This window comes from Chiloscyllium plagiosum, unplaced genomic scaffold, assembly GCF_037043375.1.
Source record: "Chiloscyllium plagiosum isolate Xiang-an unplaced genomic scaffold, Cpla_swu_hap1 HiC_scaffold_5, whole genome shotgun sequence".
NCBI classification, from domain to species: domain Eukaryota; kingdom Metazoa; phylum Chordata; class Chondrichthyes; order Orectolobiformes; family Hemiscylliidae; genus Chiloscyllium; species Chiloscyllium plagiosum.
Genome location: NW_028270143.1, coordinates 62,992,482 through 63,019,697, shown reverse-complemented (window position 1 = coordinate 63,019,697; position 27,216 = coordinate 62,992,482). Strand labels below are relative to the sequence as shown.

The following is a 27,216-nucleotide window of genomic DNA, read 5'->3' as shown; positions in this document are numbered from 1 at the left end:
CTTTCCAAAATCTGTCCATCATCTTCATGACACAAGTCAGGAGTGTAATAGAGTACTCCCCATTTGCCTAGATGAGTGTAGCTCCAACAATACTCAAGAAGCTTAACAGCATCCAAGATAAAGCAGCCACCTTGTTTGGCATCACATCCACAAACATGCACTCCGTCCACCTCCAACGCTCAGTAGCAGCACTGATACTATCTATACAATTCACTGCAGAAATTCACCACAGACCGTCAGCCAGAACCTTCCAAACCCACAAACACTTCCATCTAGAAGGACAACAGATATATGAGAATACCACAACCTGCAAGTTCCCCTCCAAGCCATTCACCATCTGACTTGGAAATATAAAGCTATTCCTGCACTGTTGTTGGGTTAATATCATGGAATTCCCTCCCTAATGGCATTGTGGGTCAACCCACAGGAGGTGGACTGCAGCAATTCAAGAAAGCAGTTCACCACCACCTTCTCAAGGGCAACTAGGGACAGGCAACAAATGTTGACCCAACCAGTGTCGACCACATCCCACAAATGAATGAAACAAATTATACTTTTAAAGGTCTAGTAACATTTTGTGCTATTTTCCTGTTTTACTTGCAGTAATGGAATTTCAACTGCATACTATAAATTTGAGATTTAATTTTGAAAAAAATTTCAAAACAGAATCATTAAAAATTCCACAAGAGCCAGTTTGATAGATTAGGGGTGATATAAACTGCGAAGTGAGAAATAAATTAAAATGTTTATCTCGCAATTATTGATGCCATTCTTCCTGTGATCAGCTTTGTCTTCAGCAATTAAAAAAAGCTTTATAAATGGTGACACTTTTATTTCACACTATGAGGACACTGGATCTGAGCCTGATCAATGTTGAAGTCTGCATGAAAAAGAAGATTCCATTCATCTCATAGGTTAGCTTTTCTTATAGTACAATTCTGGCTTAAATCCAGGAAATCAGCTGTTACATAAATTCCCAAAGCTTTGCTGTGAGATTTATTGCCCTCAAGACATAATGGGAGTCATTTTTCATTGTGCCACCTGTGCAGTGACCTGCAGGATCAAGACACCCATCAGTTGTCAAACTCTCCCAAGTTTTATCCCAGGCTGCTGCCCAAGTAGTGAAGTTGAAAATTATCTTCCTCTCCAGATTAAAACTATAGGAGCAGCATTGAACAAATCTGTCTTCACACAGCTACACACGACTAACATGCAATCAGCGTACACATAATATTAGGGAAAAATGTCTGTCATGTCATGCAATATTAACTGTGTAGTTTGGTGTACTTTTTGAAAATGTATGGGCTGAACGCAGATATCCACGCACAGCTATATATATGATAACTTTCTTATAAAAATGCAGTGACATTTTGTGCTGTTTTCCTGTTTCACATAGGATTCTACTGGCCTTTCTATTTATAAAAAATTGGAATCGTTATCATTATTTTCTGTGGACTAGTTTTAATTGCACAGCTATTCAAACACGTGTACTACTGTGGAGTCAGTATAGGCTATATGCTCTATCATGTGGTTGAAATATATGTGCTTTGTAAATTAAGAATTAATTGCTGAATGCTTGCTTAAAAATGGGCATGAAAAGCAATTCAGCTCATATCACGAAAGACATCTGCAAATCTAAAGTAGGGTCTGCTGACTTCCAGTGGGTGTGTTGCATTTCTATTGAATAGAGCTGGCTAATAGTTGAACATGTGGAAAATGCATTAGAATCAGAAGGGTAAGTCACATGAGAAAATGTAACTGGTGAGTGACTCTTAAGATTAGTCCAAATAGCTTTGTTGTATTTTAATTCAAGCCATCCTGAGACATAACAAACTTAACTTGTCAAAATATTTAGAACTAGCTATTTAAATATTTTAGTTTTGCTTACTTTGCTTATTGGAGAAATATTACTTAGGTTGTAAGGAAAAACAGATTTTGACAATTAAAATTAGATTAGATTACATTACATTAGATTACATTACAGTGTAGAAACAGGCCCTTCGGCCCAACAAGTCCACACCGACCCGCCGAAGCGAAACCCACCCATACCCCTACATTTACCCCTTACCTAACACTACGGGCAATTTAGCATGGCCAATTCACCTGACCCTGCACATCTTTTGGACTGTGGGAGGAAACCGGAGCACCCGGAGGAAACCCACGCAGACACGGGGAGAACGTGCAAACTCCACACAGTCAGTCGCCTGAGGCGGGAATTGAACCCGGGTCTCAGGCGCTGTGAGGCAGCAGTGCTAACCACTGTGCCACCGTGCCACCCATGCTGTGCCACCGTGCCGCCCAAAATACTAGGCCAATTCTGAAGACACCATATAACGCAACCAATTTCTTCAGGATACATTTTGAATTGACTTTTAATGTTTTTTGTGAAATGCAATAGCCAACTTGCTTGGACCCATATATGTGCATTACTCAACCATAACCACAATTAAAACCAGAAATCACTTACAATGAAAGAATTTGATCTGTTGTATGTTTGTCTATAGAAGGTACGAACAACAGACAAGCAAGAGCTTCAATTCAATGTAATTATTGGTTAAATTAGTTTTTTTAACATTTTCTTGATTTGCTTTTGGGAACAATAAAAGTCCTCAATATCTTTGTCTATATAATTTGAATGTTCAAACCTGAATGGTAAGAAAATTAAAGAAACCTTTGAATTGTTATTTCCAATTGTTTTTTTCAGTTTTTTTTTCATTTTACAGTAGCTGAAAATGTGTTTTCATCCTATGCTTTCTTCTTTCCACTCTGCCATGTACAATTTTGGATAATGTTTAGGAATTCCCTGTACTGTTAGTTTCACTTACTGTCAGCTCTAAAGTATGTGTTGAAATTTAAGCCCTGTAAAAGGTCCTTGCAGACATAAACTAAGTCTGACACCTCAGTGCAATTAAAGAATCACTTTCATTTCAAACACAGAAGGATCCATTTCCCTGTTATGGTGTACTTCAAGGATTTTTAGAGGATCAAGGGAATTCCCCTCAACAGAATTTATCCTTTAACCCACCTGCAAAATAGAAGAGTTGGACATGAATCCATTGCTATTTGTGAAGCCTTGCTAAGCACAAATTGGCTATTGAGTTTATCTACATGACAAGAGATGACAACAATTCAAAAGTAATCTGTTAGCTCTGAAGCATTGCGAATTCCTGAGGATTTGAGCAAATGTTATGAATAAAACAGTGTCACTTGCTGAATTGCAGAAAGAGCTGTAAACTTAACACAGTTTATTTGATATGGAGATGCCGGTGATGAACTGGGGTGTTTGGAAGTACTTCCAAATAAACCTATTGGACAATAACTTGCTGTTGTGTGATTTTTAACATGGTTTATTTGGGCCTTAATGTGACTCAGGGACAGATGAAAAGGTGTAAATTTTAACCCTGCCCTGCTCTTGCCTTCGGAAATGTTGAATTGATTTTCTTAAATGCAATAACAATACTGATTTGTAGTTTTGGATGGTGCTAAATGCTGCATTTAATGAACATGCATTGTAGAGTTTAAGCATGAATGTTTCTCTGGTATCTTCCTGACTAACTATATACACTGATGGATTGAATTAGCACTCAACTTGATGAATACTCATACAGAAACATGAAAAAAATACTTTGTGACTATTTCTAATGACTCTCTTAGTCAAATATTGAATCAGTAATGTCTATTGTCCTGGTTGCAAAATGCTCTGGATCTCGAAACAAGAAATGCTTTTAAGACATGAAAAATTGATATAAAAATTGCAGTTAGTATTTACTTCTAATTGCAATTCGAATGGCCTAATTTAATTTACATATTTTGGGAAAAAAACTAAGCAATCCATCTTCCTTGATTGCTCAATTGAATTAATAGACCTTCAGGTCACAATCATAGTGCAACACCTAAATTAAACCATGTCTTTGCTGCACTAATAATTGTTTTCTTTTCTATTTCTGAACATATCTGACATATTGCACAATAAAACAATTTGCAGTGTTCACAAGCTATATTAACCTGGCTGATTGCACATCAGGTCCAATACAATTCTTACCATCTGCCTCTATATTTGAACAATTGATTAATTGTTCAGCTAATTTTTTTTTCAAGAACTGGATGTTGCTATACCACTGATATTCCCAGAATTTCGCTATCTTGTTATTTCATGTGAATGTCTGATTGGCTGTGAAGAGCAGCAGATCCTGAAAATCTTATTTTTATCTCAATGCTGAGTCAGACATCATACAACACCAAGTTACAGTGACAAGCAAAGCCTCACTGGGAACTGTGTCTGTACCTTTTACAATTTATATCAATAATTTAGATGAGGGGAACAAATGCAATGTACCTAAATTTAACATGAATAGGATTATGAAATTATGATGCGAAGAGAGCATCATGAGGACATAGACTGTTATCAACAGGTTTGGTGAATAGGGAAATACTTGGTAGATGCAGTGTATAATGGGGAAAATGTGAAAATGTTCATTTTGGCTGGAAGAGTAAAAAAAAAGAGTATTAGTTAAATGGAGAATGGCTACAGAAATCCAGTTTGCAGAGGAATCGAGACATTCTCAGGCATAAATCAGAAAAAAGTTAGTATATAATTACAACAAGTAATTATGAGGGCTAGTAGAATGTTATGTGTTGTTATGAGTGGAATTGAACATATATGGTGCATAGATGAGATGACATCTTGAATGTTGTGTACAATTTTAGTCTCCTTAATTATGGAAAAATGTAAAAGTATTAGAGATAGTTCAGAGGAGGTTTACGCAATTGATTCCTGCAATAAATGGATTGGTTCATTATTTATGAGGTAAGACTGGACAAATTGGGTTTGATTCCATTGGAGTTTAGAAGAGTAGGAGGTGATTAGATTGATGTGTATAACATCCTGAAGAATCTTCACAAAGTGTGGAAAGAATGTTTCTTCCTCTGGAATGAGTCCAGAACTATGGGGCACTTTTAGGACAAGAAATGAGGATTTTATTTTTTCTGTTCATGTGCTGTTTGACTTTGGAACTCTTTGCCTCAGAGTCATAGAGTCATAGAGATGTACAGCATGGAAACAGACCCTTTGGTCCATCTTGTCCATGCCGACTAGATAAACCAACCCAATCTAATCCCACCTTCCAGCACCCGGCCCATATCCCGCCAAACCCTTCCTATTCATATACCCATCGAAATGCCTCTTAAATGTTGCAACTGTACCAGCCTCCACCACTTCTTCTGGCAGCTCATTCCATACACATACCACCCTCTGCGTGAAAAAGTTGCCCTGTAGGTCTCTTTTATATCTTTCTGCTCTCACCCTAAAGTTATGCCTTCAAGTTCTGGAATCCCCCACCCCAGGGAAAAGACTTTGTCTATTTATCCTATCCATGACCCTCATGATTTTGTAAACCTCTATAAGGTCACCCCTTAGCTTCTGATGCTCCAGGGAAAACAGCCCTAGCCTATTCAACTTCTCCCAAAAGCTCAAATCCTCCAAACCTGACAACATCCTTGTAAATCTTTTCTGAACCCTTTCAAGTTTCACAACATCTTTCCAATAGAAAGGAGACCAGAATTGCACGCAATATTCCAATAGTGGCCTGACCAATGTCCTGTACAGCCACAACATGACCTCCCAACTCCTGTACTCAGTACTCTGACCAATAAAGGAAAGCATACCAAATGCTTTCTTCACTATCCTAGCTCTCTGCGACTCCACTTTCAAGGAGCTATGAACCTGCACTTCATGGTCTCTTTGTTCAGCAACACTCCCTAGGACCTTACCATTAAGATTTGCTTTCCCAAAATGTAGCACCTCGCATTTATGTAAATTAAACTCCATCTGCCACTTCTCAGTCCAAGCTAGTGGAAGCAGGATAATTGAATATTTTTAAGACAGAGGTGATAGATTCTAATTACACAAGGGTTATTGGGGATAACAATAATGTGAAGTTTAAAATTCAAAAGACAAACAGATCACCTTTGATCTTTTTGAACTATGGAGCAGGCCTGAGGGGCTGAAAGGCATCCATTTCCTAATTCAAATGCTCACATATTATAAAGACCCACAGTTCAAACCCTATATCGGTTACAATGAAAATGTGGGGTATGAATGGTAACCTCAGAAAACCTTAAAAGTTTATTTTAAATTGCTTCATCAACAAAATAATTAAATATGCCATGGTTCAACTTAATGTTGTAGGGGCATCGTCGACAATGCCCTCCACCGCATCTCTTCCACTTCCCGCTCCTCTGTCTTTGAGCCCCGCCCCTCTAACCGCCATCAGGACAGAACCCCACTGGTCCTCACCTACCACCCCACCAACCTCCATGTACAGCGTATCATCCGCCGTCATTTCCGTCACCTCCAAACGGACCCCACCACCAGGGATATATTTCCCTCCCCTCCCCTATCAGCGTTCCGAAAAGACTACTCCCTCCGTGACTCCCTCGTCAGGTCCACACCCCCCACCAACCCAACCTCCACTCCCGGCACCTTCCCCTGCAACCGCAAGAAATGCAAAACTTGCGTCCACACCTCCCCCCTTACTTCCCTCCAAGGCCCCAAGGGATCCTTCCATATCCGCCACAAATTCATTTGCACCTCCACACACATCATCTATTGCATCCGCTGCACCCGTTGTGGCCTCCTCTATATTGGGGAGACAGGCCGCCTACTTGCGGAACATTTCAGAGAACACCTCTGGGACACCCGGACCAACCAACCCAACCACCCGTGGCTCAACACTTCAACTCCCCCTCCCACTCCACCAAGGACATGCAGGTCCTTGGACTCCTCCATCGCCAGACCATGGCAACACGACAGTTGGAGGAAGAGCACCTCATCTTCCGCCTGGGAACCCTCCAACCACACGGGATGAACTCAGATTTCTCCAGTTTCCTCATTTCCCCTCCCCCCCACCTTGTCTCAGTCAAATCCCTCAAACTCAGCACCGCCTTCCTAACCTGCAATCTTCTTCCTGACCTCTCCGCCCCCACCCCACTCCGACCTATCACCCTCACCTTGACCTCCCTCCACCTATCAAATTTCCAACGCCCCTCCCCCAAGTCCCTCCTCCCTACCTTTTATCTTAGCCTGCTGGACACACTTTCCTCATTCCTGAAGAAGGGTTTATGCCCGAAACGTCGATTCTCCTGTTCCTTGGATGCTGCCTGACCTGCTGCGCTTTTCCAGCAACACATTTTCAGCAGTATTCTAACATGAACAGGATTATACTGATTTGTAATGGGGTGTGGAGTTGAAAAATATGGTTACTTCTGTGGGAGTCAATTGTTTGGACAGCTGGATTGCAATGTAGAGTGTACATCAACAATGGTAATTCAATTCTCACACCAGGACACTCCCACTCATCCTCCCTCTCACCACACCCCCACCCCTCTACCTGCGGTATGGTGACCTTCCGGTTAAACCACCACCAGCTGTCACTCTCTAATGAGAGAGCAGCCTCATTCCTGATTAAGGGTTTTTGCCCGAAATGTCAATTTTCCTGCTCCTCGGATGTTGCCTGACCTGCTGTGCTTTTCCAGCACCACTCTAATCTAGACTCTGATCTCCACCATCTGCAGACCTCACTTTCGCCTAGTCCTCTGGGACTGTGACAACTTTGTCTCCAGTCTCTTGTAAGGCCATCGACAGTGAGCCCTCTGGCACTGGCCCCAGGCAATTACCTCCAGCGAAGGTGGCCCCACTCTTGAAGGTCCGGCTTAAATGTACTACACCAGGTCACCTTTGCCCAACAACAGGTACCTGGGTTAATGAGATACCTGAAGCGCTGTTGAAACATGGTAAGAACAATACCTTAACGGAGCTCACAGAGCTGTTCAATATATCTAGATTGTGTTTAAAATTACACAACACCAGGTTATTGTCCAACAGGTTTATTTGGAAGCACTAGCTTTTGGAGCGCCGTTCCTTCATCAGGTGGTTGTCTCTTGAAGTACTACCATCTTCAGGGCTATGGACCAAGGACTGGAAACTATGTTTTGACTCTGTCCTCACTCCTTGTGCGAAATGTTGCTGAGAGAATGAGGAGGTCACGGCATGAGGTCCCATGTAGCTGGAGACAAGCAGTAATCATCTTTAATCTGTCTTTAACACAGCACTGCTCAACAAATTTAAAGCAGAATTGGATAATTTTCTTTGTGAAGAACAGATAGGTTTCTAAGATGGCAGATCATACTGTGAGCATATTGTTATACTCTGGAATATCATGGAGGAGAGCCGGGAGTGTTCAAAGGTACTTGTTATCAACATCGTTAATTTCAAAAAGGCTTTTGATAGTATCAATCGAAAGTTATTCTGCTAATCACCAGACAGTACAGTATCCTTAACAACTTCAAAGCCCAATATGGCAGCTCTAGCTAGCTCTGCAAGAACAACGCAGGTTTCACAGACTGGATCAAGGTAATCGCAGGAATATTGCAAGGCTGTGTATTGTTCACTTTCCTTTTCCCCTTGACAGTTGAACTAAAATGGAGGAAAGACAAAGAGAAGAGTATATTAAAATAAATATACCTTTAGGATGAAGATCATAAAAATAAATGGGCAGAAAGTAGCAGATTTATGTCCCCTCACAAGATATTTGGTCATTGTTCCAGAGAAAGAACTTTAAGACAAGAGTCCTATTACATTTGGAAATCAGAGCACTTCTTATTTTCGTCAGGTCTGAATTTGAAAATAATAGGATATCAATAGTTCATAAACGGAAGCAAATTCTAACAAAACCACAGACATTAGTAGTCTAAATTATCCATTTCAGAGAGAAGCAGTCAGAACAGGATGTCATCTGATCCAATACTGAATGGAACATTGATGCGTGTTATAGAAGGAAAGTCCAAGCTCCTGGTATCTGCACATGCTCAGAACAACCCGACTGCCTGGATATACTGTCACTGATACGTTGCTCTTCGAACAGTATGCTTTCTTAGCCTTCATGGATACAGCTGACACACAGTCATTGAACTTATTTGAATTTAGCTTTTTGCAAACTATTCTCATTCAAAATCATTGAAAATGTTAAGTCTTCTTAAATACAGGGATAACTGAGATATTAATAGTTTAGTATATCATATTTTCTGTGAACAACTTCTCTGGGCCCTGAAAGATTAGTTTTATCAGTGCCGATTGTCATACCCTCCTTTGCATGATAAAATTGCATGATATTACCAAAAAAAACTTGGAAGGTTCATTTATGATATTTGAGCTTCTGCCTTAATCATTTATGTCTGATCCAAATCTTTATTTTATTTTCTGCAAAATGATTTATCAAAATCCATGACTTTAGCTTACTGTTTTGTTCATTGTAAGAGATCTTCAAGCTGATTGGCTAGATGACCAGTGTGAATGGTTTCACTCTTACTGGATGCCACATATCCATTTGGATGGTATAAGCTTGAAGGCCAGAGTGAAATAGGGAAAATCAATACTGGAGCACATGTTGAGTAGTCCCTTGGACACAGACCAGAAAATTGAACCCACTTTGTTAAAAAGTCTCAGGATTGTTTGTCACTCAAGCCTCTCTGCCTTGGATACCTTAGTGAAGGTTTCTGTCTTGTATTTCTTCCTGCGAACCTTTTGGTCGGGCATGAACTTTGGGCAATTCCAGATGCAGGACAGACTTTTGATGTCCAAACTACAGAAATAGTGTGGTTGCAGGGGTCAAGTCACTGAAAGTAACTTGTTGAAAGGGTGGAAGAGACTGAAACCCTCATCACACTTTCAAGAAAAACTTATTTTTCTCTTGAAGTACTACCATCTTCAGGGCTATGGACCAAGGATTGGAAACTATGTTTTGACTCCTTGTGCGAGATGTTGCTGAGAAATGAGGAGGTCACGGCATGACTTGGTCAACTGTATATCTAGGACCTAGTGAACACCTGGCCCAGCCATCTACTTCCTTTACCGATATGGTTTAATAATTGAAAAAGAAGTGGGAATGAAGAAGAAGGAGGGTGAATTTAAGTCAGTTTCAGTACAGAGAGAGAAATATGAACTGAGAAGTAAAGCTTAGCTGAAGAGAGAAAAAGAACAAGAGATATGAAAGAACAGTGAGAGAAATACATCAAGTACTTAACCGTACATATGAATGAGAAGAAGACGGCTGCCTCACAGCGCCAGGGACTCAGGTTTGATTCCAGCTTTGGGCGTCTGTGTGGAGTTTGCACATTCTCCCCATGTCTGCATGGGTTTCCTCTGGGTGCTCCAGATATCTCCCACAACCCAAAGATGTGCAGGTCAGGTCAACTGGCCATGCTAAATTGCCCATAGTCTAGGTTGGGTGCATTAGTCAGAGGTAAATGTAGAATAATACAATAGGGAAATGGGTCTGGGTGGGTTACTGTTTGGAGGGTTGGTGTGGACTTGTTGGGCCAAATGACCTGTTTTCACACTGCAGGGATTCTAAAAAGGTCTTTCGCCCCCTCACATCAGCCCTAACGTACAAAATGATTATGGATGATCTGGTTACTCCACATTTTGACCTGCCACCATAACCTTTCCCCACCTCACTCGTCAAGACTCTATCTAGCTCAGCCTTAAAAATATTCAAAGTCTCTACTTCCACTACCTTTTGAGGAAAGGAGTTCCAAAGACCAAGTGGCAAACTGTGAGAAAACATTCTCCTTACCTATATCTTAAATGGGTGACCATTTATTTTTAATCAGTCATCCCTCATTCTAAATTCTCTCGCAAGAGGAGACATTGTCTCCACATCCACCTTAGGTGTGCTCTCAGGATCTCATTAATTCAATCAAATTGTCTCTTATTCTTCTAAACTCCAGCACACTGTCCAACCTTTTCTCGTAAGATAATCCACCATTTTCAGGTACTACAATAATAAACCATCTCTGAACACATTCTACGTATGTAAAATCAGGGATACAAAGAATTCTTTAAAACAATATCAAATCAATGACTCAGTTGTGATTCAGAGATGTATGTATGTGGGAAATTGAGTATCATAGTGAAGAAGAACATATCTTTCATCTCTAGGACCTGGGTTTAAATCCAGTTTGGACTAATGGGATAAGCATGTTGTCTCATTGTTGGGCTGTGAGTGACTGTTCTGAATTTGACATTAAATTGTTAGTCCATATAGTTAGAGACAAGCTTGCCTCCATTTACTGTGGAAGCCATAATCCTACTGTACGGGTTGAGGCAATGAATTTCCTAAAGTCGTAGATTCCACACCTCTCAGGCAGGATTTCATCTAGTTCAGAAAAACATGACCTACACAGTTGTGCAGCTCATAAAAGTACACCTGACCCATGTGTCACATTACAGGGACTTTGAACTTTTCACATTGGGCTTGGGTTTGCCATGCATCTTGTAAGTAGCAATGGAGAAATATGGGTGTGAATTGGCCCACTTCTATTCTCCAACACAGCAACCCAGCTACTAATACCATTTAAAAATCTCCTAATCTCACACCTCATTCCCTCAAAATCTCACATGCCCTCATATCATCCGATGCCACCTAACATTCCCCAATACCACCTCATGCCCACTTTTATTCCTCCATGCTGCTCCATGTCACCTCCAGCCCTCATGGTTCACCTTGCCTGCTCACAACTCACAACCCATCCCAAATTTCCCATGCATCCTCTAATCACCGTCCCCACCATGTACCTTCCACAAACCATTGAGCCTCTAAGAATCTAAGATAACCCTGAATTCAAATTCACTGCCATTGATATTGGTATTAGTGGGCCGCTCGGTGGCACAATGGTTAGCACTGCTGCCTCACAGCGCCAGAGACCCGGGTTCAATTCCCGCCTCAGGCGACTGACTGTGTGGAGTTTACACGTTCTCCCCGTGTCTGCGTGGGTTTCCTCCGGGTGCTCCGGTTTCCTCCCACAGTCCAAAGATGTGCAGGTCAGGTGAATTGGCCATGCTAAATTGCCCGTAGTGTTAGGTAAGGGGTAAATGTAGAGGTATGGGTGGGTTGCGCTTCGGCGGGGCGGTGTGGACTTGTTGGGCCGAAGGGCCTGTTTCCACACTGTATGTAATCTAATCTAATCTAATCTGATACTGGACTAAAAGAACCTGAGGGAAAAAAATGCTGTAATCCTTCATGTGTTTTAACAGGTTCCGAAACAAATAAAAACAGATCAAAGACCAAATCTGTTATTATATATTCAAGCAAGTTTCACTAGTTCTTAGATCAATGAGACCAACAGTTGAGCTAGAGCTTTTGAGACTCAACCGAACATTCATTATGGAACAGCTGTAAAAACAAAACATTCCAGATTTATTGACAAAATAAAGATTTTTTTCCATTTTAAAACAGAATGCCTGCCAATCATGGAGGGAAAGAACAGACCAATTATTTATTCTATCTTCAGAAGCAGAGTTTTGTAAACAGCCAGAACTGCCAGACTGCTTAAATCAGTGCACAAAAATAAGACAGCAAAGGACGTTTATTTTAAAATACTTTGTTATATAATAAAATACTTTCTTCATTGAAACATATATTGACAGCTACTAAAGAATGGTCAAAGAAAAGATGAATTTACCTTTAAAGGGCACGTCCCTATTATTAAAAACACATCAATGGGGGATCCAAGATGGCGGCGACCCAGTAAGACTGAGTCTATAGTGCTCCTCCCAAGACTTGGGCACAATGGGTCACCGACCCCCTACCAAGCTCACCAAATCATTTATAAATCATTTATAATAGTTTAGTAACTCAATTAGTTGTGTAATATTACATTTAAGCAACTTTATCCTAAGTTAAAATGACTAAAGGGAAGGGAGCCCGCAGCTCTCAGCAAGCAGGAACCCCTCCCCCACACTCTCCAGCTGCAGCAGAGGCGTCCACAGCCGCCCCGGGGGACTTACCAACAGTAGCAAGTCTTGCAGAAATGCTTTCCAAGCTTGACTCGAAGATCGATGCCTTTATCGTCGAATCCAGAAATCGTTGGGAGTCGCTCTCGGCCGCGCTGCAGAAGCACGACCGTGAAATTGAAGAAATCCAACGCCAAGTCGGAGGGGCGGAGTTAAAGGCCGCGACCTCGGAGACAACTGCTTAATCGGCCGTGGATCAGGTCCGGACTCTCGAGCAGCGAGTCCGGACCTTGGAAAATCATATTGACGACCTCGATAATCGAGGTCGCCGAAAAAATATTCGTTTGCTGGGCCTTCCCGAACGGGAAGAGGAAGGCCAGCTTACAGCATTCCTGGAGCAGTGGCTGCCACAACTTTTAAATCTGCAAGCTGGATCAGGCCAGGTAAGGGTGGAATGGGCCTACCGGGTAGCAATACGCGGGCCTGGCTCGAACCAGCGCCCACGCCCGGTCCTGTTCCGGCTGCAGAGCTACAAGGAGAGGCAGATACTCCTAGAAGCCTCTAGAAATCTCGGAAAAGACCCCCAAGCTATGATCTACAAAGGATCCAAGATCATGCTATTTCAGGACTTTTCCCCAGCTCTGGTTCGAAAGAGGAAGGCATTCGACGAGGCGAAGAAGCGTTTAAGGGACTTAAATGTTCAGTACTCCTTACGCTACCCAGCGATGTTACGTTTTTACCATGAAGGATCCGTATATAACTTTGGATCACCAGAAAAGGCTAAGGAATTCTTGGACTCTCTTAGATAAACTGTAGGATATAATGGATGTTGGTTTGCCTTTCCCCCCCCCCGCTTTGGTTTATATCCCCTCCCTTTTTTTTTCTTACCTTACTGCTTAATATTATCATGGGGGGTGGGGAGAAGGATTTGATTTTCTTCCCCCCCCCCCCCTTGGAGTTGTTTTCTGTTATTATTTTATTTATATATGAGGGATGTATGTATATGTGTGTGTGTGTATGTATGTGTATATATATATATATATATGTGTGTGTATGTGTATGTATATATATGTATATATATATAAGCTGGGGGATTTGGTTAATGTTGGTGGGGGGAGGTGGTTACCTTATTCGATTTTACCTCTGTCTTTAGGAGCGGGGTTGTTTTTCCCTTCGTTATTTTGTATTATCATATTTAATTATTATTTGTTGAACTGGTAATTTTATAGTTATATGTTTATATATGGTATTAACATTACCAAATATACCCAGGTGTTGGTAGGGGTAGGGGTGGGGTGCTCACTGTTAACTCTAGCTTTGTATTATATTTGAATTTTCCTCATTTTATTGAGGAGTGCCTGGGTCAAGGGTGGGGCATTGGTTGGGAGAGGATATGAGGGATTTTTGGAGAGGAAGTGACGCCCCCTGGGAACAAGGGGGAAAGTCTCCACTTAGATACATTTTATATTTCTTTTATTTAGAAATAGTTTTTTACTGTATTGTTGTGGGTGTATTAAAGAGGCTTTATTTTTGTAAATTTTACCTGTTCCATGCTCGGGATGTTCTGGATAGGGTTCCCCCTCCCGAGGGGTCTCGGATTGGCCCAGAGGATTATGGTTGATCAGTCGGTTAAGTGGTGCACCTGGAATGTCAAGGGGAGTAATTCGCCACTTAAAAGGAAGAAAATATTATCAAATCTTAAGAAGGAAAGAGTTGATATAGCTCTCCTACAGGAGACACACCTGTCAGATAAAGAACACTTGAAATTACGACAGGGCGGATTTGATCAGGCCTTTTTTTCTTCTTTTAGCTCAAAAAGCAGGGGAGTTGTTATTCTTGTTCGGAAAAATTTCCCTTTCAAAATCCTAAAGCAGATAAAAGACGAATCTGGACGATATATCTTGATTAAAGCCCTCATAAATGGAGAGGAATATGGGATTTTAAATTTGTACTGCCCCCCGGCACACCCCTTTAAATTTATAACGGAAGCCTTTTCAAAATTGATGGCTTTTGATGCCCACCATATAATTATAGGGGGAGACTTTAATTGTATTATGGATCCGGAAATAGACAGGATTCCTAAGAGTACTGCAGGAGTATCTCCCAGATCTAGACAATTGATGGATCTGAACAAAGAATTAGGATTAGTAGATGTATGGAGATGTCTTCATCCACAGGGTAGAGACTTTTCTTTCTACTCTAATCCACATAAATGTCATACCAGAATTGATATGTTTTTTGCCCCCTCAATTTTTTTAAATTCCATATCATCCTGTAAAATAGGTAATATAGCAATTTCTGACCACGCTGCTGTATATATGGAAACTAAGGCGAGGAACAGTGGGACATCCCCTCGGCATTGGCGTATGGACCCCTTCTTAATGAAAGATAGTAAATTTGTAAAGTACTTCTCTCAAGAATTTAAAACTTTTTTAGAAATTAATTCAGGTACAGCTAGCAACCCGTCAATGATGTGGGAGACCATCAAAGCTTACACGCGAGGCTTGATCATCTCCTACTCAGCGACCCAGAAGAAATTAAAGGGAGAACAACAGCGTCTGCTTGAAGCCCGCTTAAAAGCGGCTGAAACAGCATACACTGATAGACCTTCTATTATTAAATTGCAAAGGATTACAGCTCTTAGGACAGCTCTAAATACTACACTTACTCAAACGGCTAAGAGGGAAATATTATTTGCAAAGCAAAGGTTATATGAATATGGCGACAAACCGGGTAGATACTTAGCATTTCTTGCAAAGAAAAAAAAGGCCCCTCAGACTATTATGTCTATCAAGGAAAGTACGGGTATTTTGACTCATGACCATAAAAAGATTAATGCGACCTTTAGAGAATTCTATTCTGAGTTATATAAATCACAGGATTGTGAAGATAGGACGAAGAGGATGCAGTCATTTTTTAAAAATTTGACTTTTCCAGACCTAACTCCGGAACAAGTATCGGTCCTAAATGCTCCTCTTACACCCCAAGAAATAGTTGATGCAATTAGGCACCTTCAAAATGGTAAGGCGCCGGGCCCAGATGGCTTTCAAGCTGAATTCTATAAAGAATTTACAGAAATACTGGTTGGTCCACTTATGGACATGTATAACTATGCATATAGTCAGGGCTGTCTCCCGCCTTCGCTGAAAGAGGCAAATATCTCTCTTATCCTTAAAAAAGGAAAGGACCCAGAAGATTGTACATCATACAGACCAATATCCTTGCTAAATGTAGATTTTAAAATCCTCTCTAAAATGTTAGCACTGAGATTAGAAAGGATACTGCCACATATTATAAAGGAGGATCAGACGGGGTTTATTAAGGGCCGTAGATCATCCAATAATGTTAGAAGGGCTCTGAATATGATTCAAGCTTGTCATCAGGGAAAGATACCAGGAGTAGTGGTTTCATTAGACGCGAAAAAGGCATTTGATAGGGTCGAATGGTCATATTTGTTTTACACATTGGAGAGGTTTGGTGTTGGACAGGTGTTTACCAAATGGATCTCAACATTGTATAGTGATCCCAAAGCAGTTGTGGTTACCAATGGATTAGGCTCGGATAGCTTCAGTGTGGGTAGGGGCTGCCGTCAGGGATGTCCCCTCTCGCCATTGTTATTCACGCTAATAATTGAACCACTAGCAGAAGCTATACGAGCTGATCCTAATATAGTGGCCCCAAGGATTGGTACAGGTAAACATAAAATTACCCTTTATGCAGATGATGTTCTTCTATTCCTCAGTAACCCTTTGATGTCCATACCTCGCTTAATCCAAGTTATTAATACATTTAGTGCATTCTCAGGCTATAAAATTAATTTTTCAAAATCGGAGGCTATGCCAATGGGTGGCCTTGCTGTGATACCCCGCTTACCGAACGGTTCCCTTTTTCCCTTTCGCTGGTCCCTGGAGGGTTTCTTATATTTAGGCATTTTTATTACTCCAGTATTTGGGCAGTGGTATAAGGCTAATTTTGTGTATTTATTGGAAAGGATAAGGCAGGACCTCCAGCGATGGGGAGACCTGCCAATTTCCTGGTTGGATAGAATAGCATTAATCAAAATGAATATCCTGCCCCGTCTCCTATATCCTATGAGAATGCTTCCGGTGATGCTGCCGAGGACGGCTTTATGTAAATTATACGGCTGGCTGAGTTCCTTTATCTGGACTCATAGGCGGCCCCTCATTAAGCTGAAGAAGCTACAGCTTCCACAGGCAAGGGGTGGATTGGACTTCCCAGATTTTAGGAAATATCAATTAAGTTCCCTATTAAGTTACATAGCTGATTGGGTCTTGTCTGATCCACAATCAATCTGGTTGGACATCGAGGCTTCTCAAGTAAAATACCCACTTATTAACCTTTTATTCTCAGACAAGAGGAAAATCATTACAGATCACTGTAAAAACCCTATAATACTGAATACAATCAAGGCTTGGAATATAATGTGGCAAAATGAGGGTAATTCACATAAAACATCCCCCTATGCACCGATAGTGGGAGCATGGGGATTCCAACCGGGGTTAACAGATGCCACTTTTAAACTCTGGAGATCCAGGGGTATCTCATGTTTCGGGGATTTATTTAAAGATGGGGTCCTGATGTCTTTCGGACAGCTGCGTCAGAAATTCGGATTACCCAATGGAGACCTCTTTCGATACTTCCAAATTCGAGATTATATACAGAAGAAGACTACGTTATTAGATAGTTTTTATAAATCCGATAGAGAATGTAGTGTCCTACGACCAGTGGGGGTATCTTCCGTCAGTAATATTTATCATTTACTACATGATGAAGTATCGGGAGATATGGATAATCTGCTTAAAACATGGGATCAGGATCTGGGACTAGAAATCTCCACAGAAACGTGGAATGATATCTGGAAAAATGCTAGAAGAATTACTATTTGTAACAGAACCCAGGCTATCCAGCTGAAGATACTTCATAGGGCCCATATAGCACTGGTTCGATTGGCAAAATTTAAGGCAGGAGCATCTCCAATGTGTCCTAAATGCAAAATAGAGGTGGGCACTCTTGTACATTGCTTATGGACCTGTCATAAGATCCGTAGATATTGGACTAAAGTAGCAAGTACCCTGACAGAAATTTTAGGAACGGAAATAAAAGTGGACCCCGTATCTCTCCTCTTGGGCTTTTCGAACTTTCCCTCCCTGGACACGTACGGGAAGAGACTATTTTCTATTCTTTCTTTCTGTGCAAGGAAAAATATTTTGATGAACTGGGTGGCGGAGGGCCCCCCTGGACTTTCAAATTGGCACAGACTAATTATGGAATGTATTCCCCTTGACTTCCTTACAAATATGGTGCACCGAAAGACCGAATTATTTTATAAAATATGGCAGCCCTTTTTGAATTACATAAATACAGATATTTCGGCTATCCTAACAAGGGCTTTTATTTAATTGAGATTACAAACCTGGCTGGTCCGCGGCCTCTCGGGGGAGGAATCCCGCACGAATACGGGTTTTATCATATCTTAAATATACACCCTGGTTAGTTGTAGGTTAGATTAGTAGATAGTTGAGTTTTGTTTGTTTGTTTTTTTTTCTTTTCGGTTTTTTTTTGTTGTTTTGTATTTTTTTGTCAAATTTTGGCTATTGTATATTTGAGCTAATTGTATATCAATGTTTATATCTGAGAGTTTTGTTTATTTTTGTAAACTTGTAAAAATGTTAAATTTCTAATAAAAATATCTATAAAAAAAAACACATCAATATTAAAATGCAGCACCTCATGATGACATTTGTCGGTATCAAAACATTTCACACCTACCATTCAGAATGGTCCCAACTCCTCAGCGAAATTTTCAATTTCTTCTCAACAAACTCTCAAAACTGGTGTGCTGGTAGTATGTTTCCAAAAGACTGCACCACCAAACAAAAGTGGGATACAGAAGAAAGTTAAATGTTCTCACCCATGGGGAACTCATCCTTAGCAGAGGTCAACTTAAGTTTCATGCTAGATATTCTCAAAATCAACAGGCCAGTGAAGGATTGCATGGGACCAGATATGTAGGAGAAAACTGCATTTCTTCCAAAAACAATCAAAGTGTGACAGTCTGCATACTGAAACATACCTCTGCTTCACTGCCTCAAGGCACAGAGTAGAAATATTGCAGGTGACTCAGAAGAAAGGTAACTGAGAGTACTTCCCAAGTCCAGTGAGTCAAATGCTAACAAGGGGTGACTAGGTAGATTGCCAGGACAGAGTGTTCCAGAAAGGCTGGTCTTTGCTGCTGAGGGGAAAACAGACATCTGTAGGCCACTGAGTGTTTGAGCTACAGGGCGAAAGTGAGGACTGCAGATGCTGGAAATCAGAGTCTAGATCAGAGTGGTGCTGGAAAGGCACAGCAGGCCAGGCAGCATCCGAGGAGCAGGAAAATCGATGTTTCGGGCAAAAGCCCTTCATCAGGAATGAGGCAGGTAGCCTCTGTGGTGGAGTGATAAATGGGAGGGGTGTGGGGCTGGGGAGAAGGTGGGAATGATCTCCGTGCACCTGTTGTACTCTTAGCTACCTTCTCCCCAGCCCCAACCCCCTCCCATTTATCTCTCCACTGCGGAGGCTCCCTGTGTCATTCGTGATGAAGGGCTTTTGCCCAAAATGTCGATTTGCCTCAGCTATAGGGGCCCAGTCTTCCTGCACAATTGAGCTTGGCTGCTTTGCCACGTGGTATGCTTTTACACACCTCTGCCAAATACCAGTGATGGAGCTTGGTGTCTTTTAGTGGCCATTAGCGACTTCGGGCCACAATTGGCCTACAGGCTGATGGGCTGCCCACCACTAAACCTGCCACTTGTAAGATATTATTGACAGAAGGGTGATGGCAATGGGTGCAACTCACAGTCTCTCCTCCAAGGAAAGAGTAAAATTCAAACCATAAATTCTGAAAATCTCATCCCATAGGAGATTAGTTTACATGATATCCATAGCTCAGCACTAATCAGCAGATCAATGATTTTGCTCAAGGAAATTATTGTGGTCTAAAATATGAGGAAGGATCCCATTTGGGATAGAATCTTAAGAACTTACAACTGATCATTAGATACCACAGTATCTAATTGGATTATTTTAAAGTCACTTTTGTAATGTGCATAAATGAGATGTAATTAATTTAAGTTTATACATCAATGTAGTATATACAGTTACATGAAAAATCACTACACTAGAATTATTTATCCAGTGAGGCACTGCTGCCTCACAGCGCCAGAGACCCGGGTTCAATTCCCGCCTCAGGCGATTGACTGTGTGGAGTTTGCACGTTCTCCCCGTGTCTGCATGGGTTTCCTCTGGGTGCTCCGGTTTCCTCCCACAGTCCAAAGATGTGCAAGTCAGGTGAATTGGCCATGCTAAATTGCCCGTAGTGTTAGGTAAGGGGTAAATGTAGGGGTATGGGTGGGTTGCGCTTTGGCGGGGCAGTGTGGACTTGTTGGGCCGAAGGGCCTGTTTCCACACTGTAAGTAATCTAATCTAATCTAATCTAAACTACAAGAGTCAGACATGCACCTGCTACTACTATTACTACTACAACTACTACCTACTACTATATGTTCTTTGTTCAGATTGCAAAGAACAAAGGAATTCAACCATCTACCCTTTGTCCGTCCCCCACTCTTCACTTTATCTCCTAAATAAAAATCATTGACTTTTGGGACCTGAATTAAATAAAGAAAATGAGATAAAAATGTCACCAAGAAAGAACATCTTAAAGATTACATAATTAAAACAATGCATCTGTTAAAATGTTTCTCATTTCTTTGGACTTTCATTACAAAATGGTTTGTTGAGTGCTTCTCCAGGGAACGCAAGTTGATATTTTAATCTAACTAATTATCACTTTTGGCTTGCCAATTGGACAGCTCTATTATAAATCACTTCAAATATGCTTCAGTTAGTAAAAATAACTTCCTTTAATCTTTTGTACTTTATATGAACCTTGCATTGAGGTGGTTTTCTTCATTGCTATACATTCTATCCATTTGGTTGGTAAAACATAATGATTCACATCATGCTTGCCAATTAATCAGGACTATTGTATAATCAGATGTAAAATAGCTTCACATATACATATAGTGTCTTTCACATTCTCAGGATGTCTGAAGAGTGTTTTAGTGCCAATTGGATTATTTTAAAGTCACTTTTGTAATGTGCATAAATGAGATGTAATTAATTTAAGTTTATACATCAATGTAGTATATACAGTTACATGAAAAATCACTACACTAGAATTATTTATCCAGTGTAAGAACGCTTTTGCTAAATTCGCAGCTATGCAAGCATTCCACAATGTTACTAAGTTAAAATGGAGTTTACTGAAAGCTTTGTGCTTATCGTTTATCAGAACATTTCACAGCCTTTGTTATCTATAAAATCCCAAGTGAACAATCTGGAAAATATTGTGATATTTAATATTTTGATAAAAGAGAGATTGTAATTTTGAAAATCAATGAGTTCATGTTCATGTATTGTATTATTGACATATTCTGTTTTTCCCATCTGAAAAGGTGTCAGTAATTTAAGTTATTATCACTAAGGGGGAAAACGTGTTTGCCGAACGCTGCTAGGTTTTTGAACAGTGTGTGTTAATTCCTTGGGATCAGTCAAAACCACAGGCCACTACCTCCACAGCCCATAAAATTTTATTGATGTTATCAGAAAGGAGTCTGAGGGACCTGTGCAAATAGCTGCAGTGCCACACTGTCTGCCTCTGAAAAATAAAACTGCTTGAGGAAGAGCCTAGCAAGCACAGTTTTCCACTAAATATCATTACAATATGATCTAATTCTTTTGTATCTTTTTACTTTCATCTTTGTTCAGCTGGACCATTATCCTGCAGTACCTTACAGCCTGCCACCATCTACAGATATCAAGTTTAACTCTCTGAAGACACTGTTCCTGGGGAGAGTTGTCGGTAAGTGTGAATGATGTGAACTAATATTTATCCTCCAAAAATATATTCACCCAGATTTTACAGTCAGTGATAGAACAGTAGCCAATAACCTCAAAGAAAATTGCCTGTGAAAATCCAGCAAATTCTGTGATGCAGACTTCCCCATCACAATGCAGTCTAAATCAAATGCTAACTCTCAGGAATCTTTTCACATGCAGTGATGATGTCAACCTACAGAGCATCCATTCAATCACATTGACATATTCTTAAAGTCGGAAAATTAGTAAGGCCAAAGCACTGAATCTTTTCATTTTTAATTTAAAAATTTAGGTGGTGAAATAAAAGATGATGTTTGGGTTACAATAGAAGCTAAAGTAAAGAAAACTTGAAAAAATGTATTTTGTTTTTTAAATGTGGATGTTTTTGTCACAACGAGAAATTTGATAGAGGGAGCATTTAGCCGCAGTTATGAAGCTAGTACTCCATTAAAAGCCTCAGTGCAGTCTAGTCAACAAATCACCCACAGACTTTTAGAATGAGACCAGCTGTGTAAGAGTGGAAGATTTTATCATTAACTAAGTTCATTTGTTGCGATCCGGAATGTTTCTCTACATTGCAACCTTTGAAGAAGTTTGGTTTTCAATGCTATTTCACACAATTGAAATTGCTGCCAGTTTCAATGCTGTGACAGTGGTTAACACTGACAGTTCGGTATTATTAACTCTGTAAAGCACAGGTTTTGAGCAAAGCTGATTAGTTTGGGGGAAGGTAAGAAAAGAACTCATTAGAATCGGATTTTCATAGTCCAATCATCCTGCCACTGGAGACATTTTGTATTACTCACTCCATCAACCAATTCATGATTTTGAATGACTCTCCAAAATCTCAAATTACCTTCTCTACCTGCTCTAAGGAACAAATCTCCACTTCTTGACATAACAAAACTCTCTCATTCCAGTGTATAAAATTCCATGGCATCCATTCCTAAATCTTGACAAATTTCCTCGAGTGTTATGCTCAGAAATAAGCACAGTGCTTCTACTGAGGCCTGATATATATTTATAAGTGTTAAGCATAATTTCCTTGGTTTTAAATGCTATTCTTTTATTAACAAAGCCAAGTATCCCGTACACTTTTATAAGACTTTCTGAATTTGACATGGCATCTCCAAGGTTTTTAAATATTGACACCCACAAGGATTTCCTGCTCCTTCAACCCCTTTTAATTGTTTTCTTTTGCATTTCAAGTTGTCTCTGCTCATTTTTCCTAGAACTGTATATCATTTCACGCATTACACTTCATCAAAATGATTGCTCATCTCCAATCCACTTCTATCCACCAAAAATGTGTTATTTTTCTCATTTTCTATTACATTTCCATGTTTCATGCAAAACTTTTGATATATTCCCTGTCTATACAAGTCCAAATCATTAATATACATTAGTAAGTCCCATGCTTTAAATAGTGACCTCAGGCTGAAACCACTCTATGCCTCTTTCCAGTTTGAAAAATAAGCACTTATCAGTATTTTCTATTGTCAGTCATTTAGTTAATACTGTAGCCAGGCTACCACTAAAGCTTTAATTTTGCCAGCTTTCAAATAGTTAACTATGTGATGCAAAAGTAAAAACAGAAAATGCTAAAAATCCCAAACAGGTCAGACAGCAGCTATAGAGAGAAACAGACTTAATAGTTTGGGTCAATAACCTTTCATTGATGTCGTGACACATTCCAAAAGCATTTTGAATCTCAATATACACAATACACCTGCATTATCCTCAGCAAACCTCTATATATCTTCATCAGTAATCTCAAACACGTTAGTCAAATACAAATTTGCCTTCAACAAATCAATGCTGACATTTATTTATTAGTGTATTCTTTTCCAAATGCCATTTAATTTTTGTCCCCGATTACTGTCTCTAAACACTTCCCCATCACCATTACAAGGCTGGATGGCATGTATTTGCCAAATATTTCCCTCTTCCATGTCCAAACAGAGATTGGAATCCTCCAGCCCTCTAGTACTACATCCATATACATGGAGGATTGGAAGTTTGGGACCAGAACTGATGCAATTTCCATCCTTGCTTTCTTTAGTTAGTTTAGGATGTCTCCCATTAGGATCAGATAACATTTCTTCTTTTAGAATGGCCAAATTATTAAATACAGATATACGTGGCACATTCTGAAAATGTTCACTTTTGCAACAATTACAATTTTTAAACAGCTGATTTTGAAAGAATGAATCTCTTCCTCCTTTGTGACCTATTTTACTCTAAGACAATATTTGTACTGCCTTATCCTTTCCTGTTTTGTTGGCAACATATTCGTCTATTGAAGGCAGACGTAAAACATGCAGTTAGCACTTTAGTTAAGCTCTCATATTACGTTTTGGCCAATAAATGATCTGACCCATCCTTGCACTAATCCTTTACTATTTATGATTAATAAGACTAGTAGGTTCTCTTTTAACTGATACTGTTGTTCTGTTCAATCCATGTTGCTGACCTACATTGGCTCCTCACCCACCAAAGCCCTAGATTTTATGTTTGCATTGCTTGTTTTCAAACCCAACTACAAGCCTTGGGCATTCCTACCTTATCACCTTTCTTCAGTCTAACATCTTCTGGAAACTCTGTGAGACTCTTGTCCTCATATCCTGTGCATTCCTCAATCCATTAACTCAACATTTTGTTATGGATCAGACCAAACCTCCTCAAAATATATCAAGATAGTGTAGATCCTAACTTTTTTTATTTTAAATGTCAGTGTAAGATATTGTATCGTGGATGCAATTTGATTGATCAAACTGCCAAGCTTGAAATAAAAATATACTTTATTCATGCATCACAATTAAATTACAGACAAAATAAAAATAAAGGAAAATAATTGGCTTTGCTGTAACTCAATGCTTAACAAAATAGTATAGAAACATTAACTACTACTAATCAATCGTTCCAATATAATAATATCCCAAAAACACACTCTTGGCAAAGACAAATTCAGTAAAATAGATTTCATGCAATTCTAGCAGCAGGAACAGAACCCCAGCTTTTAGCTGTAATAGAGAGGGGAATAAGAGCTTCCACATCCAGCTTCAAAATCCCAGCAACTGTTTCTGAAGGTATAAATTTAAAAACATCCTGTTTCCAATCTTGACCCCACCCCTTCAGGCTGCTTCTTCTGTTCCAACTTTAAAACAAACTCCAAGGCCTCACAAGCTGTTTATTTTATTGGCTTTGGAACAGACTGCTCATCAGCTTTGTTACAAACTTTCTTCGATAAAAAAGGACAAAATAAACCTGTTGAAGACATAGTAATGTCACAATTAGCAACAATGTCTTTACCTATTCAAGCCCAGAACTTTGGAATTCCCTTTCCATGGCTCCCTGACTTATAATGTTGCTCTCATTCACTAAGGCAGCTTAAAACCTTCCGCTTTCACCAAGGTCTTCATCATCTGTCCAATGTCTCCTTATTTCGCTAGGTGACAATTGTTTAGTCTGATTTCACTCCTGTGTAGCACAGAACATAGAAGATAGAACACAGAACAGTACAGCACAATACAGGCCCTTTGGCCCTCGATATTGTGCCAACCTTAATCCTACTCTAGGATCAAACTGACCTATATACCTTACATTGTACTATCTTCCATGTGCCTATCCAAGAATGGCTTAAATAGTCCTAATGTCTCTGACTCTACTAGCACTACTGACAATGCATTCCCCACACTCACCACTCTCTGTGTAAAGAACCTACCTCTGACATCTCCCCTAAACCTTCCTCCAATCACTTTAAAATTACGTCCCCGCATGATAGCCATTTCCACCCTGGAAAAATGTCTCTGGCTTGCCATTCTATCTATGTCTCTCCTCATTTTGAACACCTCTGCAAAGTCCACTCTCATCAGTGAGAAAAGCTCTCACTCCCTCAACCTTTCTTCATAAGACATTCCATCCAGTCCAAGCAGCATCCTGGTAAATCTCCCCTGCATCCTCTCTAAAGTTTCCACATCTTTCCTATAATGAGGCAACCAGAACTGAATACAATATTCCAAGTGTGGTCTAACCAGGGCTTTATAGAGCTGCAGCATAACCTTGCAGTTTCTAACTCTTCTAAGTCCATTCTCCAGTTCCTTCCTGGCCACTTGTAACCCTCTGGAACCCTGTCTGATCCTTGCTTCCTCAATCTAAGCTTCCTTCTTCCTCTTGACTAAATGTCCCACATCACTTGTCGTCCAAGGTTCCTTCACCCTGCCATCCCTTCCTTGCCTCAGTGGGACAAACCTATGTAGCACTCACAGCAAGTGCTCCCTAAACAACCTCCATATTTCTGTTGTGCATTTTCCTAAGAATATCTGCTCCTGATTTATGCTCCCAGCTCCTGCTTAATAGCATTGTAATTCCCATTCCTCCAATTAAATACTTTCCCATACCATCTGCTCCTATGACTATAGTAAAGGTCAGGGAGTTGTGATCACTATCACCGAAATGCTCTCCCACCGATAGATCTGACACCTGGCCTGGTTAGTTGCCAAGTACCAAATCCAATATCACTTACCCTCTAGTTGGCCTATCTGCATATTATTGAAACCTTCCTGGACACACCTGACAAAAACTGTTCCATCCAATCTATTTGAACTAAGGAGGTTCAATCAAAGTTAAAGGAAAGTTAGTCACCCATGACAATAACCCTGTTACTTTTGCACCTTTCTAAAGTCTGCCTCCCAATCTACTCGTCCATGTCTCTGTTGCTATTGGGGGAATCTGTAGAAAACTCCCAATAAAGTGACTGCTCGTTTCCTGTTTCTGACTTCCACCCATACTGACTCAGTAAACAAACCCTCCTGAATGACCTCCCTTTCTGCGGCTGTGATACTATCCCTGATTAGCAATGCCACTCCCCCCACCTCTTTTACCTGCCTCCCTATTCCTTTTGAAACATCTAAACCCTGGAACATCCAACAACCATTCCTGCCCCTGTGATATTCAAGTCTCCATACTGGCCGCTACATCATAGCTCCAAGTACTGATCCATGCTCTAAGTTTATCACCCTTATTCCTCGCACTTCTTGCATTAAAATAGACACACTTCAATCCATCACACTGACTGCAACTTTGCCATATCATCTGTCTATCCTTCCTCACAGGCTCTCTGCACGTTGTATCTGCTTGTTCACCAGCTACCCCATTCTCTGATCTGTAGTTCCGGTCCCCATCCCCCTGTCAAACTCGTTTAAACCCTCTCGAAGAGCTCTAGCAAACCTCCCATTCAGGATATTAGTAGTCCTCCAGTTCAGGTCCCACCTTCCCCAGAAGAATCCCAATGACCCACTTCAAGACTTTTCAATAAGTAAGTTAATATATTAATACAAGTTGTCATTTATATAAAGGTAGGCTCTGAGGGCAGGACTGAAATTCATCTTATTTGGAGGTGCTATTTTCACTGTCAGTATCATTTTTGCAATTGAAATGCAGGTCTGGAATGAACAGTAAGTGCATGACCTTTAGAATAATAG

At 40.3% G+C, this 27,216-nt stretch overlaps 1 protein-coding gene across 1 annotated transcript in view; it reads left to right on the top strand.

Annotated features, from left to right (window-relative positions):
- Window positions 1-27,216, top strand: part of LOC122550254 (contactin-associated protein-like 2) — a 2,045,475-nt gene that overhangs the window by 1,901,419 nt on the left and 116,840 nt on the right. The window contains exon 21 of the mRNA XM_087987230.1: window positions 21,623-21,716. Coding sequence (XP_087843356.1) covers window positions 21,623-21,716 — 94 coding nt within the window. The remainder of the gene's footprint in view (window positions 1-21,622; window positions 21,717-27,216) is intronic.